Source organism: Phocoena sinus, chromosome 12 (assembly GCF_008692025.1).
Source record: "Phocoena sinus isolate mPhoSin1 chromosome 12, mPhoSin1.pri, whole genome shotgun sequence".
NCBI lineage: Eukaryota > Metazoa > Chordata > Mammalia > Artiodactyla > Phocoenidae > Phocoena > Phocoena sinus.
In genome coordinates this window covers 51,358,294-51,382,234 of record NC_045774.1, presented here as the reverse complement: position 1 = coordinate 51,382,234, position 23,941 = coordinate 51,358,294, and the positions used below count along the sequence as shown (strand labels likewise).

Sequence of the window (23,941 nt, the reverse complement as noted above, 5' to 3'; positions counted from 1 at the left end):
CAACTAAGCCCATGCGCCACAACTACTGAGCCTGCACTCTAGAGCCCACATGCCACAACAACTGAAGCCCACGCGCCTAGAACCCATGCTCTGAAACAAAGAGAAGCCACCACAATGAGAAGTCCACGCACCTCAACGAAGAGTAGCCTCCACTCGCCGCGACTAGAGAAAGCCTGCGTGCAGCAACAAAGACCCAATGCAGCCAATAAATAAATAAATAATAAAAATAAAATATAGCACTTTAATTTCCTTAAGCTACTTTGTTTATTTCAAAGTGCCAAAAAACTAAAGGTGTTCTGGTGCACACACATATGCTGTGAATCTAAGAATTCAGAACTATGCAAAGAACTTTTCAATACGACTTTACAAGTGAAATACTTACACACTTTACTGGTGGTGCTTAATGCTTATATTTGAAATCTATTGCTGATGCTCCTCTAAAGAGCAATGACTCAACCAGGAAAATATTAAAGGCTGCCTTTTCTTTTGTAAAGTGCTTATTAGCAACCATATCCAAAAGCAATGGTTTTCAGAAATACATGATATTAAAAGGTGCTCAAAGAGTCACCTCTTACAGAATCAAATATGCCATTTTGTAACTTTGTACATGTAAACTGATTTTATCTGCATTAATGAAAGATTGCTTTCAATGGCCCTCAACCATATGCTTCAAATCAAGATAGTGCTATTAGCATCAGCAGCATGAACAGTAACAGCAGAATAAACTCTAGCACATTTTAAATGGATCACAGCAGACTAGAAAAACTGTAACAGCTTTTGGATATGTTGCATATCCAAGGATGAGGCTTCTCTTTCACTCTGCATATATGGTAAACATTTTAAAAAATAATAAAAACACTTTCTTGTCTCTCTATAAGAGCATTTTACAGTGTATAAAAGGATTCAGATTCTTGTACCAATTAAGCAAACTGTTTTTCTATATAAAGTAGGCTTTATATTAAAGAAAGAAAGAAGGAAAGAAAGAGAAAAGAAAGCCTATTTCCACCAAGACAGCTAGAAGGAATTAACAAGTGAAACACCTAATGCTAAAAACCTGAGGGAAAAAAATGTGAACAATTCTGAAATGAAGCTTTTTTGAAAGGTTGATATAAACATTCCAAAAAGGAATTTGTTTTCGAGTGTGAAGTATCTGACTTCATTTCAATCATTTATCACTTTTATCTGATTTAAATAATTTAGAAAAAAAATAAGCATCATCTTAACTGAACTACTTTCTGTATCAGATTCTCTTTCTGACTCACGGCCCCCAGTACGAACCATTCAATACTCTTATAGTGAGCATCCCCTCAGGTCCCTGTCTATTTTCTGAATCTTAAAAGCTTTTTTTACTCCTCCTTTTTTTTCCCCTCCAAAACTCCCCATATATCCCAAGAGAAAATTCCTATTAAAAAATCATAATTTAAATACATTGTGACAATGTTACATTTGATTTAAAGTGGTAATAAATTATAAATTGCCAAATAATATAATTCACAATGCAAATCCCTGGTATAAAAAGAATCCATCTTGCCCTGAATATAATAAAGCAGTCCAGTGATTTCAAATTACTTATGAAATAAAGGCAAAAATAAGGTGTAAAACACTATTTATAAAAGTTAAGTAAGAAACCAGTTACCATAAATCTTTTTACAAAGATAAATGTAATGGGCCTTTCCATTTCTAAAAATTTTTGGGGAGGTTTATAACTAGTGGTTTCAAAAATGACTTTAAGGAAACCAGAGATTGAATTACATATTATTTGTAATATATGACATATTAAATATATGTGACAATAATACTGCAATGGTGAGAAACTTAAATTAATCTTTGGACTTGCTACTTTTCGGCAAGTAAATTTTTTTCAAAGTCTTTGCTATAACTGATTAATTTTTAAATGTTAGTTCTCAAAAACTTTGCTACTAGAGATACTATGTTAACTAAGGAGATACTGGAAGTCTCAAATAGTAACAATATGCCTACAAAATAAAACAAGATTGTTCTTGCATCTTTTGTTATTATAACAAATACACTTTAAAATAGACAACATTGCTATGCCTGTAAATTAAAAATACCCAAACCTTTAAAAAGGGGGTGGAACAGGAAAGAAAAATTGAAAATTCTTATTTAAAAATAAATCTGAAGTCCTTGCATTTCTTAAGAACTTGACTTGTCAAATCACGGTTTATCTTCTTTTGGACCAAGCTGTGTCTTCCACCATTCATCCATGGGATATGATGTCAATTCTCCATTCTGTAGGTTTCAGTGTGAATTTTCTTGAATGTTTGCAAAGCTGGTACTGGACTTGAGACGTTTGGCTAAATAAATCAAAAGTATTATATTTTAACTTAAATTTAATTCTCTAAACATAATTATTCATTATTTTATGTAAACTATAGTATTCATCTATTAATTCTATGTTTGAATCTGAATAGATTCAATCTTATAAGAATTAAACCTAAATCTATTTTTTTCTACCAACCTCAAAAGATATAACTTTGCTAGAAGCTGCACGATTTTGTTAGAAGCAGTGCCAAATAAAACAGATGTAATTTATATCATCCTGAACAATACAGTCTTAAATATGTAATAAAAATGAAAGTACTCTACTTTAAAAATGGAAGTGCTGTAAAGTATAATAATAAAATTATATATTTGAAAGTCTAATCTAGAAATCCAAATTTCTCTTAAAAGAATTCAGTAAAAGAACTCTGTAATGTTTAAAAAAACAAACAAACATTCAAATGGCTTACAAAGAAAAGTGAGTTGGATATTACACACATGTGCACAAACATATATGGCAGCTAATAAAATATGTACAATCAGTTTTGATCATAATGCTAAAGGGACTGAGTCATGGCTATTTGGCTTGGTAATATGTTTTGTTCTTCAGTTAAACATGAATGTTTCTCATGTTCCAGAAATTTAAAAACAACCATGCCATAGTGAAAGTATCTTACATTGGATAACTAGGAATCTCTCTACTTCAGAGGTTCTCAACACTAGAATACAGGTTATGATTTAGAAGGTCTGCAATGGGATTCAAACATTTAACTTTTGTTTTTGTGTTTTGAAAGCTCTGCAGACAATTCTGATATGTGGCCAAGGATGAGAACCACTGTTCTAGTTTCTATCAGGGTCTCCCCTGACAACTGTAAGTAGAAGATGACAACATGGCTTCCTGGACCAGTGCGTTGTTTCAGCCTAAACTTAAAAAGCAACTTAAACTAAAAAACAGCCTAAACTGAAAGTCTACTTCTTAAGCCTTCAGTGGATCTGGGAAGCAAACTAAATCATTTTGTTTTAAATGTTGTTTAAAACTATTAAAAGTAGTCTAGTTTCTAATTACCAAATTCATTAAACTAACCAGGTAGCAATACCAGTGAGTACGTATAACTACAACTTCCTTGCTTCCTTATTCTCTGATAAATCCCTACATTCTCCAAAATTCTACTCCAGGGATCTTCTAATGGTGAATTCCAACACCCCAAATGCAGAGTTCGTCTTCTATGCCTCTGTGGTCCAACCACACTGTATGCACTTCTACTACATTTGTTGTAATGATTGGATTATGGTTGGTATGTTCTTTGAGGGCATCTATTGTACTTTGTTCCTTTTTAAATCCCTAATTCCTACCATAGGACTTGATGAATGGAAGCATATAAAATGGTAGCATAAAGAAAAGTAAATTAAAATTTCTATGAGGTATCAGCACAAGAACTATTTGCTTACACTAGCATTTCCTTAAGTTCATCATTTAATTCGTAAACAATGCTTCTATGAAACATTAATAGGTATTATGCAAAGGTCCTATTGTCAAGTTTGGGGGATGTAATCTCAGAGGCCTTAATTTATATTCAGGTACATTACGAAGCTCATGAAAAGGAATTTCACAGGACTAGTATTTTAAGGAACTCACTCTAGGAGTTGCTCACATTACGTACAATGTTCTTTTATTCAACAAATATTTTTGAGTATCTACTATGGGCCAGGTACTTTCCAGATGCTGGTGATATAGTGGTGAGCAACATAAACAAAATCCTTTTTCTGATGGAACTCACAGTTGAGTCAGGGTAGACAAACAAATGAGGTAGAAAATAAGTGGAAAAGTTAATTGGAATAGACTAAATAGTGATTAAATGCTATTAAAGAAAGATGATACAGAAGAATTTTAAAAAGGGTGTATTCTTAGGTTGGGGGGGGTCATAAAAGTTCTCTTTGTGTCAGTAACCTTTGACCTAAGACCTGGATGACAAGGAGCCAGTCAAGGAAAGCAGGGAGGGAAAAATACAAGAACCTCGGAAAGAGGGCAGTGTGAATGAGCTTGGTGTTTGAGAGGAGCAGAAAGAAGGCTGGACTGCCTACATACAGCATCATGAGAAAGGAGAGGGGTAGACACAGGAGTTTACGAAGGCAGATGGGGACCAGGTCACATGCAGCTTGGAGAGCAGACCTTGGAATAAGTCTGTATTTTATTCTAGGTGCGACGGGTACACAAGAAGGGTGTCAAATGGGAGAGGAGCACGTGGTAAAATTTGTGTTTAAAAATTTACTCTAGCCACTATATGGACAATGGATTGTAGTGGGTCAAGAAGTAGAAGTAGGGATACCAGTTAAGGGACCTCTGCCTTAGTGCTGGTAAGAGACGGTGATGGCCTGGGCTAAGGTATTACCAGTGGGGATAGAGAAAAGATAATTTAAGATATATTTTTGGAAATAGAGCTGGCAGTACTTGCTGATGAATTGAAAAGGGGTAGGGGAGGGAATAAGGGAATGGGGAAAGAAAAGAAAATAAAAAGTTAAGAAATTGAAAGATATTAAAAGGATTTGTGGCTTATACAAGCAGATGGATGGTAATGACTTTTATTGTGAAAACAAACGAACAAAAACACTGATCAGAAGTACTATATATCTTCTGTAGAGTTAAATAGATTTGCAAAGCAAATAAGATGCTAAACTTTAAAAGTACACCAAGTCCTGAAAAATAAAGTTTCTCAACAGTGAGGTCCCTGCAATATTTTGTTATTACCCTAAAGAAGCACTTTTAGGCCCGAGTTATTACATATTTACAGAATGCTGGCAATCTTCAAAATACTTTACTAAATACACCCATGATAAAGACTCTCTCCTCTGGTAGCTAGCTTTTTGAGGTGACAAGACATTACAAATTCAATGTAAACTGATCTACAAGCAATCTGGTTTTTTTTTTAAGTTAGATATATTAGACATGAAGTTAGATAAATCATGAAAAAATGCCAGAAAGAAATTTATAAGGGAAAGAATTTTTACATCATAGGTTCCTAAACTAGGAATAATATTTAAGAGAAAAAAAGCCTGACTTTTTTTTCTCCTGAAAACATTCTTTTTTAAAAAAACTAAAATTACTAAGGGATAAGCCCATACTTTCATTCTGATAATAAACAAGAAACCTATGAGATTTGGAGGTCACTTTTCTTTGGCTAGTTGGGACCTTCTAGTTAGTGTTTTTTTCTGCTCTGCCTTATTTGATGGGGAGAAAGGAAAGGAATGAACACATACTGAGCACATGCTATATGTCAAGTAACTTTCTTGCAACTACAATTCCAATTTGTTCATAAACAAATTGTCTGTGTGTAAGCTACAGTTTCTCCCTGCCTGCTACTTGTTTGGTGGTTCTGTCATGGGTGGTTCTGCCAATGGGCCTAAGAGCTCTCTACTATTTATCTCCCTATTATGGCCATTTCAGGTCTGCAAAGCCTTTGTTGCTATTCCTTTGTTGTTGTCAACCTTATTCCAGGGAATCTAGCCTTCTCAATTAAAGCTTCTGAAAGATACTGTATGTTAAAGTTTGATTATAAAGTCACTTAACTTACACATCTCTTCTGGTAGTGAGCACAGTTGTAAAATTTGAAGAACAGAGATGTTTTAGGCTAATATACTTTGAGTTCTCAGAGTATATATTATTTCTAAAACAGGCTTAGATTTTTTTAAATACAGGTTTTTAATCTAAGTAAATAAACAACCATAAAAAGAAACTTACGTAGAATGAGTTTGCGTTTCTTTTGCTCTGAGTGAAGAAAACTACTAAGGTAGAAGACAACAGGTAGAAAGAGAATGAACACAGAAACAGCAATTACAGGCACTGTGTCACTGCAAGGGACTGAACAGTTGAAAGTTCGACTCCAAAGTTTTCGAGTAATATTCATCTGAAACAATAACAAATAATGTTACTCTATTTTATATTTAATTTGTCTTCAATTTCATAAAATTATTTTGTCAGTAAAAAGAACCCCAAATTTAGACTAAATACACATCCCTAAAAAATCTATTAATAGTTGAGGACAATTTCTTCTGTCAGGGAAATAAGCTGGTTCACGATTAGTCATTGTATAAATTTATATCCATACAGAAATTTCATATTGTAAATTCATAATACTGTCCAAAGAATGTCAGCTTTTCACAGACTTCAAACACAGAACTTGTATCAATAGAAATATACTTTGCTTCATTCATTAAAAAAGATTTAAAAGGGTAACTATGTGAGGTGATGAATGTCAATAATTAGACTGTGGGAATCCTTTTGCAATATGTATGTATATCAAATCATCACATTGTACACTTTAAATATATTATAATTTTATTTGTCAAGTACACCTCAATAAAACTGGGGGGGAGGGGAAGTCTCACAAAATAAACAAACAAAATATTTTCTTTCATGTGTTACCTACGTAATCTCACTGAGCTTGTTGTAATATTTTTGGAATGGAGATAAAAATATCAGCTTTATAGGGCTTCTCTTCAAGAGATGATATCTATGAAATGCTTAATAGCTTATCTAAGATATTATGAAAGATTCATACTCACAGCAAATAATTTTTTAAGTATATAATAGCTAATGAGTCATGGAAACTTTATTAGACAATACTAATATCTTACTTAGCCCCTAGATACACTTAGGGGCTGCAGTACCTCACTTTCATTGAGCTCATGATTTCTGTCAAACAGGCTAAATGATGTAAGGAAACTATCAATTTTAGCGTTTAAAACTGTTCTTGCCTGGATTTTGTTTAATTGAGATATGGTTTACAAATGGTGCACTGTACGTCTGTTGTAATTTTTGCTTATTGCAAGATGGATGTTCTAAAATAGGTGGTCATGTTGATTTCCTGTGTAATCCAACTTGTGTCATAGAACCAATATTCATTTTTCTTCTTTATTTTAAAAAAAAGAAAGAGACTATTATTCTTTAAAAAGATGGTATTATTTATTGGGAACCTACTAGAAGACAGGTACTACTCTAAACATTAGTAACACAGCAGTAACAAACAAAAATCCCCATGGTGTATCCATTTTAAGTGCTTTTTACCATTCTGAATATTACAGATCCACTATGTTCACTCTGAGCTGCTATAATTCACACTCATCATTCTCAAACATTAAGTTTACCAATTTTGACCACAAGTTCTCTGCTTTTTGACAATAAATTTTCAGTTTCCTCTAATGCCTCAATAGTCAGGCATCGTATTCCCATAAAAAGGCATGATTGCCATCTAGTGGTGCCCCATGTAAAGGCAGGCTATTCAACGGAGGAAAAAAGAGTTTTTGTTGACTATTCATTCAATCAATACATGTTACTAAGGGCCCACAATTTGCTAGGCGCTGTTCTAGATACTGAACAGTGAACAAAAAAGGACAATGATGTCCTTGTCTTTATATGGCTTATATTTTAGTAAGGGGAGAAAGACTACAAATAAGTAAACAAAACTTTTCAGATGGTAATAGATATAAAGAAATAAAGCAACAGGACAGGAAGTAACTGAGGAATGGCTTCAGAAACATATTGTAGCAAAATCTAGAGACTTCTTGAATTAGCAACAAGTGCACAAGAAACTGAAATGAAAACATTTAACAATATACCCACACCTCTGAAAATGACACACATTATCAAACTTAAAAAAAACAAAATGTATAAATGGAGTATAATCTATAAAAATATTAAATCACTATGTTGTATACCTGAAACTAATATAATATTGTAAATCAACTATACTTTAATAAAAAGAAGTCAAATATACCAAATTATCAACTTACTAATGAAGTATCTGATTAATTTCCATTTTAGTTTGACACATCAGGATATTCTAAAACTTTACTACTTACAACTAGCTATTTCTGGTTGAAGACACCATATGCAAATTCCAATAATAATACTGAAGGCACATTCAACAACACTGCAGAACATGTGTTGTATCAGGAGCAAAGTACTTACTGCATCTTCCACATCAATGCATAAGTGCGTTCCAGATTCAGCCTTATTTTCAAGTTCATTCATTTTTTGCATTTCACTGTACAGACTACTCAGAGTTTTGTATGCGTCATGACAGTTTTTGCATACTTCTGAATAATTTCTTAACTGAAGAAGACTGTGTGCGCTCCCCTAAAATGTCAAAGGCACATAAAATACACGCAATAAACATTACATTTTTTAAACTTATTTGCCCTCCTGGAGGAAATAATAGAGTATGTTAAAGTGCTGAGCTGTGGTGTGGGGCAGGTTGCTAAACCACTCTGAGCCTTGGTTTTATCTATAAAATAGGGATACCCTTACCTGTATTACAGGTCCCAAGGAATAGAGACTGGTATGTAGCATACAGCAAAATATTTGGTACTTTCTAGTCGCCCCTGAATTTTGAAAACCACTGCACTAGCCACTGTTAACTGAGGGCAACACTAGCTCATATACCAAATTATTGATACCTAAATACCAAAAATTTACTAAGTTATCTTGTCATTTATACATCTGCCCTTATCTATCCTACACTCACCAAATAAATAAAGTATACCCTTGCCTGTGCTGACTTGAACCCTGAAGTCTGCCTTATTGAGACAGAGAAGACTTTATAATGAGTTAGGAAAAGGCACCCAAACTACATCCCTCCCCCAGCCCTCTTACCCCAATGCTTTTAATCCAGGCCTTTCAAGTCAACAAAAAGGGACTAATACCAATGAATTGTATAACCTAAAATATAACCTCAGGTACTGGATATAAGACATTATGTTAGTGAATCTCAATCTTTTCCACTTCTGGGACTGATGCTTGTATTTCAAGAACAAGTTTGCTAAACAGTCAATTCACACTTTTGTTTTCTATTCCCTTTATTCTTTACCTTATAGCCTGGAGAAATAATATTAACTATCAGAATGAAAGAGAAAAGGAAAAATTAAAGGAATTAAGCTGATGTAGCCCCTACATTACCCTTACTATCTACTTGACAGAGAAACTCAAGACTCTCTTTAGTTCTGCCACAAGAAATAGCCCATTGCCTGTTTTTCACAGAACAATTGTACATTCAGCTAAATGTGTTCGATCAAAAATGGAGCACAGTACCTTGATGGGGGAGTATAATTTAGTCATTTATATTAAAACTTAAAATGTACATATCATTTGACATTGCAATTTCACTTCTGGGAATCTACCAGACAGATAAAGATACAAATACCTGCAAAAGACTGTCCATATTTGTGATAGTAAAATACTGAACCAAACAAAATTCTCCATTGATACAGGGACTGACTGACTAAATGGTGGCATAGTCAAACAACAAAAAGCCCTGCAACGTTTAAAGCAAATGAGAAAGTAGGATTCTGGGAAAAAGATGACATCAGCACGTGCCATTCCTGATTTCTTTTCTGAAGAGACTCAAGAACAGAAGAGTAAACCCAGGCCCTTGATAGCACTGTTAATTATAGAGGCATGACATGCACATTTCATCACAGGAAGGTTGTATGACAGCTGTCATACCACTCCCAGAGAAACTAGCCGGAACCACAGTCTCTTGTGACCCTCTATCCCCTGCAACCACCTACTGTCCTCTAGAGATGCGAGGGGCTGGAATAATAGCCCCACCCTACCTGTGGGACCACCCACAAAAAGCAGTCTCCACAGTCACCCAGACAGTCCAGGTTCCCAGAGAAGCCACCTGCAAACACATACTACATAAGGTGGAGCTGGTCTGGAACCTAAACCCACATCTCTGCCTCATCACTGAGCCAGAAGGCACTGCCACAGCCAATACCATTAATTTCACTGCTACCACCTATCTCTTTAGCTGGTTCTCCTCCCTTTTCAAACACACACACACACACACACACACACACACACACACACACACACAACCTGTAAAACACTGGCATTGCCCAGAACTCAGTCCTTGGGGCCTCTTCATCATCTCTATCTACACTCACTCACATCCAAGTCTCTAGGCTTGATACCGTCTGTACCTGATGACTCTCAAATCTACAGCTCCAGCTCATACCTCTCCCCGATAATAAACAAACTAACTAATTAGTTAATTAATTTTTTAAAACCATTCAATTTAAGGAAATAGAAAAATGACAAAACCAAAAGAATATAGGAGGAATTAATAAATGCAAAAGCATAACTTAACACATTAAGAAAAATAAAACAGAAACTGATAAATAAAGCCAAAGGTGGGTTTTCAAAAAGATCAATAAATATAAATGTATCTTCAACAAGCCTAAAGAAAATTCAAGGGAAAAAAGAACTCACAAGGATAGCATTTGGAAATAGAAAGGAAATGTAGCTATATATATGATAGAAATTTTAAGGAGTAACCAATTACTAAATGCAATGCATTATCCTGGAATGAATCCTGAAACAGAAAAGGACATTAGTAGAAAAACTGGTGAAATCAGAATGAAGTCTGGCATTTAGTTAATAGTTATATACCAATGTTCAGTTTTTATTTTTGACTAATGCACCTTGGTAACATAAGGTGAACATTAGGGGAAACTAGGTCAGGGATATACAGGAATTCTCTGTATTAGCTTTGCAACTTTTCTGTAAGTCTAAAATTATTCCCAAAAAAAAACATTTAAAAATAGGCAGTTAAAATCTGTAGTGGGGCCTTTTTGTCCAACATCTTAGGGAGGTGAGGTGATAGCAGTTGCTCTCCCGGCTTCGCTATGCCGCCCAAGGATGACAAGAAGAAGAAAGATGCCGGAAAGTTGGCCAAGAAAGACAAAGACCCAGTGAACAAATCTGGGGGCAAGGCCAAAAAGAAGAAGTGGTCCAAAGGCAAAGTTCGGGACAAGCTCAATAACCTAGTCTTGTTTGACAAAGCAACGTATGACAAACTCTGTAAAGAAGTTCCCAACTATAAGCTTATAACTCCAGCTGTCGTCTCTGAGAGACTGAAGATTCGTGGCTCCCTGGCCAGGGCAGCCCTGCAGGAGCTGCTTAGTAAAGGACTTATTAAATTGGTTTCAAAGCACAGAGCTCAAGTAATTTACACCAGAAATACCAAGGGTGGAGATGCTCCAGCTGCTGGTGAAGATGCATTAACAGGTCCCACCAGCTGTATATTTTGAAAAATAAAGCTTTATTAAATCAAAAAAAAAAATCTGTAGTGGGGGAAGAAAAGATATCGTTCATAAGGGCACCAAACACTATGTAATACCTTGAAATAGACTTAAGAAATGTATAAACCTATAGGAAGTTTAAATAAATAAGTAAAACTGTGCTAGAGAACATTAAAAAATAATAATGGTGGTTACCAGGGGCTAGAGAAGGAGGAAATGGGGAGTTATTACTTAATGTGTGCAGAGTTTCAGTTTGAGAAGATGAAACATTCTGGAGATGGATGGTGGTAGAGTTGTACAACAATGTGAGTGTACTTAATGCCACTGAACTGTACACTTAAAAGTTGTAATGTGCTAAATTTTATATTCTATTTTACTGAAATAAAAAATAGTGAATATATACTGTACTCCTAGATAGGAAAGCTTAATATCATAACAGGTCAATTTTTCCCAAATGATGACTCTAAAATGTAATGCAATACTAATAAAATATCAAAATGATTGATTATTTTGAACTTGGTTCTAAAATTCATTTCATGGATTTATTTAGTAAATCATGTTTTGAAAGTCAAGAAGCCAACAGGAAAAAAAGGTTGGCGCTAAACCTTACGTCTTACACCAAAATAAATTTCAAACAGATAAAATGATGCTTAAATGTACAAAACAAAACCATGAAAGTCCTAAAACAATCACAGGAGAAATTTTTAAAATAATCTCAAAGTGGGAAAAGGCCTTCTAGTGTGACACAAAATCCACAAGCCATTAAATTAATTTTGGTAAATCTAACAACATAAAAATTAAAATTTTCTTCATATCAAAAAGAGAAGCATGATAAAAAGACAAACAACAAATGAGGAAAAAATATTTGCAACTAACATCCCAGGAAAAATGCTAATTTCCCTAAAGTACATTCATCAGAACTAGTGTCTTTGGTCTCTAAAACCAGAGTTCCTAGTCAAATAGTCTTGGTAAATGCTGTATACAAAGTTACCATTTGAAGTTCTATATAATGTACATTAGTCCACTGAAGTTCTGCAGTCCTGTATTAAAGCATTTCTTACCCTTATTAAGAACACTAAACCTTTTTTATGGGCTATGTATTAAAATCTTGCAGCACTATTTTGGAAATGTTCATCTAATAGTTTTTATTATACTCAGGGACATTCATATACTATGTTATCACATTTATTAAAGAGAAAGTTATACATACCTATATCCTAAATGTATTTCTATCTATTTGTGGGGATTACCTACTTGTTAAAAAGCAAGTTTCAAAACTAGGATTTTACCAGAATTCCAATTTCACCGCTACCAGGAACGTTCCAGTACTAACATTCAAGGGTCAGAGGTGGAGAAAACAAAACCCAAGAAGGTAGGTTTCTTAAAGGTTACCTTTTATATTATAATTCAAAACTCAAAGTTACCTTATTAAACAGCACCTTTTAAAGTAGGTAAGATATATTTAAGCAAATATTGAGGCAAAGAATAAGCTTTTTATAGACAGAATCATACTGAATTGCAAAATACATTATTGCATAAACAAAGTCAAGAAAAATTATTGTCTGATAGAACAACACTGTGTTTTAATTAAACAATCACATGCCTCAGTTAATATGTTCACACTCATTAACTCATTGGATCCTGACTACAAAATACTGGAAGGTAGGCAGGGTAGATCTTACTATTCCCATCCTACAAATTAAAAAACTGAAGTTTTGATGATTTGCCTAAGGGCTAGTAATAGAAGAATTTAGCAGAAATCCAGGTCTACCTCTACACTGTGTATGTAGATAAATATCAACAATTAATGCTATAAAAATTGGAATTATTTATTATTCACTTGGACAAGACAGCATTTTAATTTCAAGTGTCATATATAAAATACCTGAAGGTTATTCTCAAAGCAGGTCAAGGTGTGATTAAACAGATTCAGGAAGTATACTGTGCTATTTGATAATTCTTCACTTTTGTTCGTTAAACAATCTGTCAAGAAACCAAAAAGTAGATTAATATATCTCAAGCAACAATTGTATATAGTCATTTATCTCTCAAGCTGTTATCTTCTGTTTCACACTATCGTAATCCTTTATTCAAACAAGCATGAAGTGTTCCACATTAAGAGAATTTTCCAAATACATGAAGCTTACCCCTTTTAATTTCCAAAAGGTTTTTTTTACATCATAATCATTTAAATGAAAATATTAAAATAGTCACATACTTTTCTCTCTTTGTAAAAACCATATACCAAGTAAAATTGAAATTGATTTTTGATGGTACAAAGTCTTAATCATGAATATCAGTTATCAAATGCCACCTTAATAGGAGTACTCTTAGTGCTGTTTAGGCATAAGACTATTTATCCTGCATTAATTTTAGCTAAACTCATATGCTGTTTGATTGTTTTCTGGGTTACATTTAGTAGTTCTGGGTCTCTTCCATCTTCACTAGTGGGTCAGTTATTGCATCTAAGAGGTTAATCTTTTAAAATCTGCTCTTTCTAATCTATTGTGAGTTGGGAGACCAGAGAAACAAGCTGGTGAGAATCTTGCATAAAATACTGATAAAGGGACTTCAAGTAAAATCTGGAAATAAATACACTTGTTTTATGTCTTTCTAAAAATCTTACATAAATAATATTCCTCGGCAACTTGCTACTCTCACTTAGCATTAGCTCAAGTTCATTCCTTTGAATTGTTTTCTATTTCTATGTATGAACATAGCACAATTTTTTAATCTATTCTCCCTTCTTGGATGAAATTATTCTTTATCCTCAGTTTGCTTTTACCTCTCCCTGTGCTCTCAGCTTACCCTCTGGGATCTAGGTTCAAGTGCCTGGCACCATATCCTGGAACTCATAGTCAACCATTTCAATCTCACTTTCCTAGAATCCTTGCCCTTTTTACATTCCACATACTCACAAATATTTAAAACCTTCATTAACTTTCTCTACTCCCAATTGTGGTTGTAGAACACTATTATAGAAAATTCTAAAGTTATAATGAGGGGACTCAATTCAAACTAGTTTCAGGGCCACAAAACAATCCTTGTAGATGCCCTACCAATTACTCCACAAGGGATGTTCAAATACTTTCTGTTCTCTAGTACTCAACCATACTCTTGTTCTTCTTAAATTTAACTGAGAGCTGTATATTATACACACTCAGGGCCATCTATTATGATCTTTCAACTGGGAGGGGAGAGACAGGATAGAAGGCTGTTGCAGTTATCCAGGAGAAAGGTGGCAGTGCAAACAGAAAGAAATCAATGGATAAGAGATACGCTGAATAGGTAGTGAAGAGTACCAGAATATGCCAACTCAAAATATGTCTCTTTGGCATATGGATTACTCTGAGCTAAAGGTCTTTAAGGACTTCCCTGGTGGCGCAGTGGTTAAGAATCTGTGTGCCAATGCAGGGGACGTGGGTTCGAGCCCTGGTTGGGAAAGATCCCACATGCTGCACAGCAACCAAGCCCGTGTGCCACAGCTACTGAGTCTGTGCTCTAGAGCCCATTAGCCACAACTACTGAGCCCGCGTGCCACAGCTACTGAAGCCTGCGCACCTAGAGCCCATTCTCCACTACAAGAGAAGCCACTGCAGGGAGAAGCCCGCGCACCGCAAAGAAGAGTAGCCCCCGCGCGCCGCAACTAGAGAAAGCCCGCGCACAGCAACGAAGACCCAATGCAGCCAAAAATAAATAAATTTTTAAAAAGTAAAGGCCTGTAAGAACCAACAGATTCAGGAAGAACTCTAAAAACAGGGCACAAGTTTTTATTTTGTAGATAAAATTTACACTTGTAAAGGAAAGTTCCATTTGCAAAGATGTCTCTCTCTCAAGAAAAAGAAAAGGGAGGACTCTTAACAACTAACTCTTTAACAATGGAGATGGTTCTAACTTAAATCTATGTAACAAACCTTACTAAACAATCCCATTTACTATACTTTTCCTGGTCACTTTCCCATAACTTGCCTCCTTCATCCAGAAGACCAAAACCCTTTCTCCTCTGATTATCCTAAGATGGTATATAAACCCAAATTCTAACCATCCATTTGGGTTACTCATCACTGGGTGCTCCCGTGTGTACATATGCAATGCACTTGTTAATAAACTTCTGTTTGTTTTCTCTTGTTACTCCGTCTTTGGCCAGTCTAATTAGAGAGTTCCAGCCAGAGAACCTAAAATGGATAGAGGAAAAAGATTTTTTCCCTCCCTTAGAGTAGACATTAGGATATGACACACTATATGATGCATGCACTATTATAAACAACAATCACTACAATGAAAGCTAATGTTAACTGAGTAGTTGCCATGTTCCAAGCTTGTACTTTAAACACATTTATTCAATTCTTACAACAATCCTATGAGGCGAGAACTATCATCTCCATTTTCTAAATAAGGAACAAAGGCAGAGAGGAATTAAGAAGTTACCCAAGGTCATAAAACTGGTAAGTAAAAACCTGGAATTTCTACTCAGTCTAATTCCTGAGCCTGCACTTGCAAACACTACAAATATAAAATATCTACACTCTAGACAATTAAAGTTCAATACTGGGAATCAATAAATACATGCCACTGCTCCTCCCTCCACCACCCATAGATTTCTTACACCATGCAGGGATTCAGGCAGTCGCTACCAACTGATCAGTGCTGGCAACTGAGATGAAGCCTAAAACTGGTAAACAGGGCAGCAACTAGCACATAAAGACTCCTTTGTGCAAACTGGAAAAAGATTCTGTCCAGGTAGATTATTTACAAAAAAGTGCTCCTACCTCCAGAAGCTGAGCTGGAATCCAGCCCCACTCATCCCCTTACATGGCCCCTAGTGTAGGACTTGGCCTGCACCTGGCATACCTGGGGCCCTGCTGATGAACCTATTCCAAGAGTCTTTCCCTCTCTGAACTCACACACTCTACATTCTCTGCAGCTTTATCTTCTTCAGCATGTAAGTCCTGTTCTGACTGTTCACCTTATTATTTAAAAATCTGAGGGATCACTTCACAAATTAGGAAACAGCTAGAGAAATAAAGTGATATACTGAGGATCATACATCAAGTTAGTAAGGCATTGAAATACAAAATATACTTTCCAGGCTCTTGATTAAGTATTATCTTAATTATACCATTTTTCCTTTACTATTTAAAAATGTTACTCTCTCTGTTGGCTTTCAAAACGTTCACACACTAAATTCTTAAAAAAAAAAAATAACATAAGTCTCTCTTAATCCTGGTTTAACATCATCACAAAGTAGACTTGAATCTTTTTACACGAGGTAGAGTATATATAAATAAAAACAAAGTTACAAATATGCATAATATTATTATATTGTGCTAACGAGATTGAAGAAGTTTTCAGTTTTTGTAGTTGACATTTTGGAGGGAAGTAGAGGGAATACAATTTCATCCACAACAACTGTACATCTGTGTATAATGAGCCACATCATGGCAACTGACATGCACAATATGGGGGTGTGTGTGTCCCTGGATTGTCTTACAAAAGCAGTATAAAGCATGAATGTGAGTGATTCATACTTCTATACAAAGTATGTAACTGAAATAATTTCTTTATAAAAAAGTAATTTATATGGGGCTTCCCTGGTGGCACAGTGGTTGAGAGTCCGCCTGCCGATGCAGAGAACACGGGTTCGTGCCCCGGTCCGGGAAGATCCCACATGCCGCGGAGCGGCTAGGCCCGTGAGCCATGGCCGCTGAGCCTGCGCGTCCGGAGCCTGTGCTCCGCAATGGGAGAGGCCACAGCAGTGAGAGGCCCGCGTACCGCAAAAAAAAAAGAAATATTAGTAGTAATAAAGCTTCCTATAAGCACTAAGTGAAGTGGTCATTATGAATTTTCCTCATCTCAGATAATCAATGCAGCCTCATCAAGGACAGATTAGCATAGCTTCTTTCTCAGTGAGGGCTCAAGCATCAGCTCAAGAGGCATTCTTAAAGGTGTTAAGGATTCAAGTTAAGACCTTACATAGAAACCCACTAAATATCATAACAGGAATTATGTATGCATCTTTAGATAAAGTATTTGGCATCTATTAGGAGCTTGTATAAGGATCTCTGCTGTTTTTCAAAACTAATTCTATAGAGAACAACAGAGACAATTATCAATTTCTGAAAAATAGGGCAAGCTTCGGAAAACATAGTATTAAACTATGGGAACTTTGTACTTAAACAACATAATTAAGTTTAATAAGTATGAAAACTAGGACATTTTAAATTATAAGATATAAACGAGTCCAATGCTTAGTATGTTACCATTTAGATAAAATATGGGAAAGATGGGTTCTGATTAATTGATCTTCTGGTTAACTATCAAGTTTTATTATTGATATTTAAAGAATCAAGACATAAAAAGTGAAGAGTGGCAGAATATTTGCCATACGGATTATTCTGAGCTGACAGCACTTGGAAAATAGCCAAGGCAGAGAGAAGCTTTCTGTGAGTTCCCTTTATCTGCTTGAAGACAGAGCTTCCAAAAGAAAATCAGTTGTCATAAATCCCTTCTCCAGGAGTTTCATCAACTAGGGAAGATTTTCTCCTATCAGAGGAAAGGAGATCAATCAAACAGAATGGAGAGTCCAGAAATAAATTCCTGCATATACAGTCAACTATGAGCTGAACTCCCAGAAACAGAGAGCAGAATGGTGATTGCCAAAGGCTGGGGGGTGGGAGAAATGGGGAGATATTTGTCAGAGGGCACAAACCTCCAGCTGTAAGATAAGTTCTGGGGATCAAATGTACAGTACGGTGATTTTAGTTAGCAATACTGTATTCTATACTTGAAAGTTGCTAAGAGAATAAATCTTAAATGATCTCACCACACACACACACACACACACACATACAAAATGGTAATTATGTGACATGACGGAGGTGTTACCTAACACTATGGTGGTAATCATTCTGCAATATATAAGTGTATCAAATCAACACACTATACACCTTAAACTTAAACAATGTTATATGTCAATTATATCTCAATAAAGTTGAAAAAAGAACAAAAACAAAGTACCAAAACACTTTACCATAAAGCAATTCATAGTCTCATCAAATCTGGTCACTCTACTAATTATGCACCTGTCATATGCATAAGATAACCAAGAAGCATCTCAACAACCAGGCTATCCCTATATCAACAATACACTTCTTTTTTTAAAAAAAAACTTTTTTTTTCAAACACATAGACATTTTTTAATTTTTTTTTTTACACAGCAGGTCCTTATTAGTTATCCATTTTATACATATTAGTGTATATATGTCAATCCCAATCTCCCAATTCATCACACCACCACCCCCCACCCCGCCACTTTCCCCCCGTGGTGTCCATACATTTGTTCTCTGCATCTGTGTCTCTATTTCTGCCCTGCAAACCCGTTCATCTGTACCATTTTTCTAGGTTCCACATATATGCGTTAACAATACACTTCTGATAACAGCTTTAAAATTGTGAAGAGGAGAAATCCTTGATATATTTTCTTTACTTCTTAACAGTCACTCTCCACAAGAATTAATTTCCATGTTATTTGTAATATGAATTGGAAGAGTTGTGTACACTCCTTTTGAGTTTCAATCAGTTTCCAAAAACTCATTTCTAATGAAGACTAATATCATTCAAAGACACAGAAATTCTAAAGATAAAATAGATGGTAGTGGTAACGGATGGCACTCTTTTTTTTTTATATTGGAGTATACTTGATTAACAATGTTGTATTAGGATGGCACTCTCTTTCATTGAGTGTCTAGCCTTCCTTTCATCAAGTAATAATGGCAAAGACTACGTGCCAACCCACAGCTAGATCAAGTAGAAAGGTGATTTTTTTTGGCAACGTATTACTTTTAAAAGTATTCTTTTAAACAATATTTTAGCTTTTATAGCTTTACATGTTTATATTTTCAATAATATTATTTAGAAAAATTTTAATAGCCCCTTAAATTAACTTTAAAAGATATTTATAGGGTTTCCCTGGTGGCGCAGTGGTTGACAGTCCGCCTACCGATGCAGGGGACATGGGTTCGTGCCCCGGTCCAGGAAGATCCCACATGCCGCAGAGCGGCTAGGCCCGTGAGCCACGGGAGAGGCCACAAGAGTGAGAGGACCACGTACCGCAAAAAAAAAAAAAAAAAAAAAAAAAAAAATATTTATATAATTATAGTTTTGCATTTTCTAGCACAGAGGATGAAAAAGGAATAGTCATTTTATATCAAAATATATATTCTTACAAAATGGATCACATATTGGTTTAAGTCTCAATTAAAAACAAATTTTAAAAACATCTCAGTAGTTTTTGTTCTTCCTTCGTAATTTTTTTCCTTCCCATTTTATCTTTTAGGTGTCAGACTGAATAGATTCCAGATTATTTACCATTAAAGAGTTCTATTGCTGGCATCACTTATCCGCTCTGTATTTGCAAATTTAATAACTAGATCACCACAAAAAGTTAACTGAGATAAAAGGGTTCATAGCTTGTATTTAACAGTTTTACATAAGTTCTGAGAAAACTGACCAGTCTTTTTTTTATGTCTATTTTTTTAACATCTTTCTTGGAGTATAATTGCTAAAAATATGGAACGCTTCACGAATTTGCGTGTCATCCTTGCGCGGGGGCCGTGCTAATCTTCTCTGTATCGTTCCAATTTTAGTATATGTGCTGCCGAAGCAAGCACGACCAGTCTTTTTATGTTTAAATAAAAAAGCAAATAATCTAGATTTTGGGGGGAATATTTATACTGTGTTTTCATGTATATACGGTAGGGGAGGAAACATAATTTTCCCTCTACCCTTGTAATTTCTCAGTTGGGTCCCCTGTAACAAAAGACAGATCAATAGGAGAAAAACAAACAGAAGTTTGTTAACTTGTATATCTTCCACATATACACAGAAGATACAAAGGGAAACTGAGTAACTCAAAGGGGTGGCTTAGAAGTCAGACTTGAATATCATCTTCAGGTAAAAGCAAAGATGGGTGTGGGGGAGGTCAGTTATGGGGAAATGACCAGGAAAAGTGAGGTAAACAAGCATAAGGTTATGCAGATTATGTCCCTGACGTCTCCATTTACAAGATTCTCTAGTGATTTAAAGTCATCCTTTTCATCCTGGTACAGAGAGGGAGACACCCTTACAAGTGGAGATTTCCTTAATAAATATAAATTTCTCATACAAAATGGTTATTTCTACTCTGTTTTCAGAGCTTCTCCTGTGTCTGCGGTTTCTCAAAATAATCAGCTCAAAATAATCCTTATGCCAAAGAGGCATATTTTGGGATGGCACATTTTGGTCTCCTACAATACAAAATGACAACATCCTAGGCAAACTTCTGATCAGGCACAAATTCATTTAAAATTATAGCGTGATATGATTGCTTTCTTCCATTTTATTAATAGAGTAAATATCCTTTGTATTCATTCTTTTACCTATTTCTAAAGGCCAAAGATTTTTTAAAAACAATGACTGGATAGGTAACAAACGGATTATCCTTTAAGTAAAAGGAAAAGAGAAGCCTTTAGCATCATTTATTAAGAAAATAAAAGAGTGAGGATTCCATGAAATCAGTGGTTTAATAGATCTGGTTGCTAGAGATGCGATTGTCTCAGAACCTGATGCCTGATTCCTGATCATTGCTGACCATTAACATTAGAAAATGTGCAACCCTATTAAAAACCTTTTTTTCACATTATCTAGTTTTAATTTTATGTAGTACTGATAGGTCTTTAGAAAAAAAAAAGAGTATTTTACATTTATATTTTTAGTAAAAGACTAGGTTTTCCATGATATCAAACATGTATATAGCATAGATATTAAACTTTGTAGGGCTAAAGTGCAGGGCTAATATTTCTTAAAATAGAGACTGTGCAATGAATTTGTCAAATAGCACTTTAAAAACAAAATTAGGCCTTAACTCATGAACACTGTCTATGCAGATGAACAATCTTAAAGCCCTCCGATTTTAGTTCTAGGCTCTTGATCTGCAGTTCATTTACACTTTCTGAGCCCCCATTCTACCTCACAGGGCTTGGCTTATTGTGAAGTCCAAATGAACCAAGGGCCATGACATTGAGAAATATTATTTAATTTAATTGCTGACTTGCTATTCACCTTCTTTAGCTCATTTTCTCCTTCCTTCAAATTTTTCTCACTGCTTTGTAACAGAAGACTATGTTGCTCAAGTAAGAATGCTTTATTAAATTTTGGTAAAAACTGCAAAGTTTTTTGAACAATTCTTTAAATTTTTCAGAAAATGTTCATGCTATCTTTATTACAGAGATTTGTAGAAAACATAATTAGAAGTGTTTCCAGGTAATTTGGTAAAGATTATTCATTTCTAGGTAAGGTGATTATTTTATTTTATTATTTTATTTAAAGATTTTTTTGATGGGGACCATTTTTTTTAAAGTCTTTATTGAATTTGTTACAATATTGTTTCTGTTTTATGTTTTAGTTTTTTGGTTTCGAGGCATGTGGAATCTTACCTCCCCAACCAGGGATCGAATCCACATCCCCTGCATTGGAAGGCAAAGTCTTAACCACTGGACCAACAGGGAAGTCCTAGATGATTACTTTAGAATGAATACCCAAGGGAAAACATCTGAGGAGCACAAATTTATAAAACTATTTTATTTCCATATAAAATACAGAATATAAATTATGATAAATTTTAAAATGTGAATGAAACAATGAATGGAAGATAACTTTTTTTAAATGCATAATCTGGAAAAAGAAAATAGCCAATCTCTCTGATTACATCTAACATATGAATAATCATGGCAGATTTGGACAGTCCATCAAGTATTAAAATTTTTTATGTATTTTTGAATAGGTATTAAATGCTATGGTATACAATCCAAAGGGTACAAATGTAAGCAGAATGAAAACTAAGTCTTCCTGTCTTTCCTGCCCACTCAGCTATCTAATTCTCCAAAAGATGTCATATTTCTCTGCACCTTGCTTGGTCATATATTTTGGCCAAATTAATTTTAATTAGGAAGTAAACATTTCATTTTTTCTTCAGAAGTTCAATCAAGGAATATTTTCAAGATAGGATGGCTCACAGAAAAACAAAAGTACCCTAAGAATTTATTCTAAAGAGTTTTAAATCTACCATACTGAGTAAATATGCAGCAAAATGTTTTCTTTCCTTTTTATTTTTTTTTAAATAGCCAGAGAAGAAAGCTATTTTAAATTAGTAAATTCATTACAAAATACCTTTTAAAGAAAACATGCTTTACCTCTCAAGTATGTAAATTAAGTAACATCAGTCAAAAGAAGTGAATCCCAACACATACCCCACTTATTCTAATTAACTGATTTTAAATTATTTGCAATTAACATATTTTTTCCTATATCAATGGATTTTTCGGAAGGGCTTAAGAATAATTAAAAACAGCTCTTCCATATAAGTTAAGCAAACTCTGTTCAATCATATTTACACTAAAAAGTTTTACTCCAAAAAAGTAAAGATTTGCTTTAAAAAAAAGTTAGCTGTCAGTCAAGCCTCTGTTCAAATTACCAGAAATTTTGAATTAATAAATAGAGACAAAATTAAAAGTTAATATTTAATATCCATGGTATACTACAAAGGAAAAGAAACTTAGCAGGGAGTCTTTTTTCCATTTACAGTTTTTCTTCATATGAACTAAACAAAAAGACAAAGTCCTTAAAAAGTTAAGTTTCTTAATGACTTACAGATACACAGATTTTTAATTCACTCTATCCTTTCTATTTCCACAGCCCATGCCCTACTTAATGTTTTCTTTGCTTCTTGCCTAAACCATTGTAAGAATTTCCTCACTGGTCTCTCTCTTCCAATGGGGTTCCACAAAAAAAAAAAAAAAAAGAAAAAGAAAGGGTCTTTGTAGTTTAAAAAAAAAAAAGCTCAGAAAGTGCTAGGTTAAATGATGTTTAAAAGTTTTTTTTAACCTATAGTCCTTCTCACTGCCTTTAATATTCTATGTGTATTGTAAATTCCCAAGATACTATAGTATATAACCATTTCTTAATACTATGCTGGTGTTCTAGGCAGTACGAAAAATGTTGGCATGTGATAAACTACTATATAGGTCAAGGTCTTACCTTCCCTTTCCAAGTTTACCTCCCATTGTGCTTCCAGCATCCTGTAACGTCTACTACTCTTTTATACCTCTGTGCCTCTGTTCACAATGCCTCCCTATCTGCAATGTCCTTCCTCTCATCTCTACTTATTGAAATCACGCCCAGTCACAAAAGTGTAGGATCAAAAGGTACCTCCTCCAGGAAGTATTTCAAATTCTCTCCAATCTGATTTATTTTCAGCTTCCCCAAGACTCTATAACTTTATTATAGCAGTTATTTGTCTGCTTTAGGTTATATTGTAACTATAACTTCTTTCCTCAAACATTATAAGGAATAGAAAATAAGAATTTCCTAGTACATAGTTGGTATTCAAAAACTTATGAATTGAAATAGTGATTTTAATTTTCCTAAAGAATGCTTGAAAATAGATCTCATTTCATTATACAAGCCTGCAAAACTGGTAGAACAGACATTATCACCTCCCCCATCACAGATTATTATAAACATCATAATTACTAGTATATTAAGCAGC

The 23,941-nt window shown here is 34.6% G+C and overlaps 2 protein-coding genes and 1 non-coding gene across 3 annotated transcripts in view; 1 reads left to right on the top strand and 2 right to left on the bottom strand.

Moving 5' to 3' along the window:
• Positions 1–250: 250 nt before the first annotated feature.
• The window catches only part of OSTM1 (osteoclastogenesis associated transmembrane protein 1), a 39,204-nt gene continuing 15,513 nt past the window's right edge, over positions 251–23,941 (bottom strand). Inside the window, exons 3-6 of the mRNA XM_032651178.1 lie at positions 13,244–13,341; positions 8,246–8,413; positions 6,017–6,182; positions 251–2,315 (exon numbers count right to left, since the gene is read on the bottom strand). Coding sequence (XP_032507069.1) covers positions 2,260–2,315; positions 6,017–6,182; positions 8,246–8,413; positions 13,244–13,341 — 488 coding nt within the window. The 3' untranslated portion in view covers positions 251–2,259. The remainder of the gene's footprint in view (positions 2,316–6,016; positions 6,183–8,245; positions 8,414–13,243; positions 13,342–23,941) is intronic.
• Positions 10,897–11,399, top strand: LOC116763448 (40S ribosomal protein S25-like). The gene has a single exon (XM_032651179.1). It carries the CDS (start codon positions 10,963–10,965, stop codon positions 11,365–11,367), a length of 405 nt encoding a protein of 134 aa, XP_032507070.1. The 5' UTR covers positions 10,897–10,962; the 3' UTR covers positions 11,368–11,399.
• Positions 19,921–20,027, bottom strand: LOC116763816. The gene has a single exon (XR_004352631.1). It is a non-coding gene; the product is annotated as a U6 spliceosomal RNA (small nuclear RNA).

What these genes read in the sequence shown, in the direction of transcription:
- LOC116763448 (XM_032651179.1), top strand. Translation starts at nt 10,963, where the DNA reads ATGCCGCCCAAGGATGACAAGAAGAAGAAAGATGCCGGAAAGTTGGCC.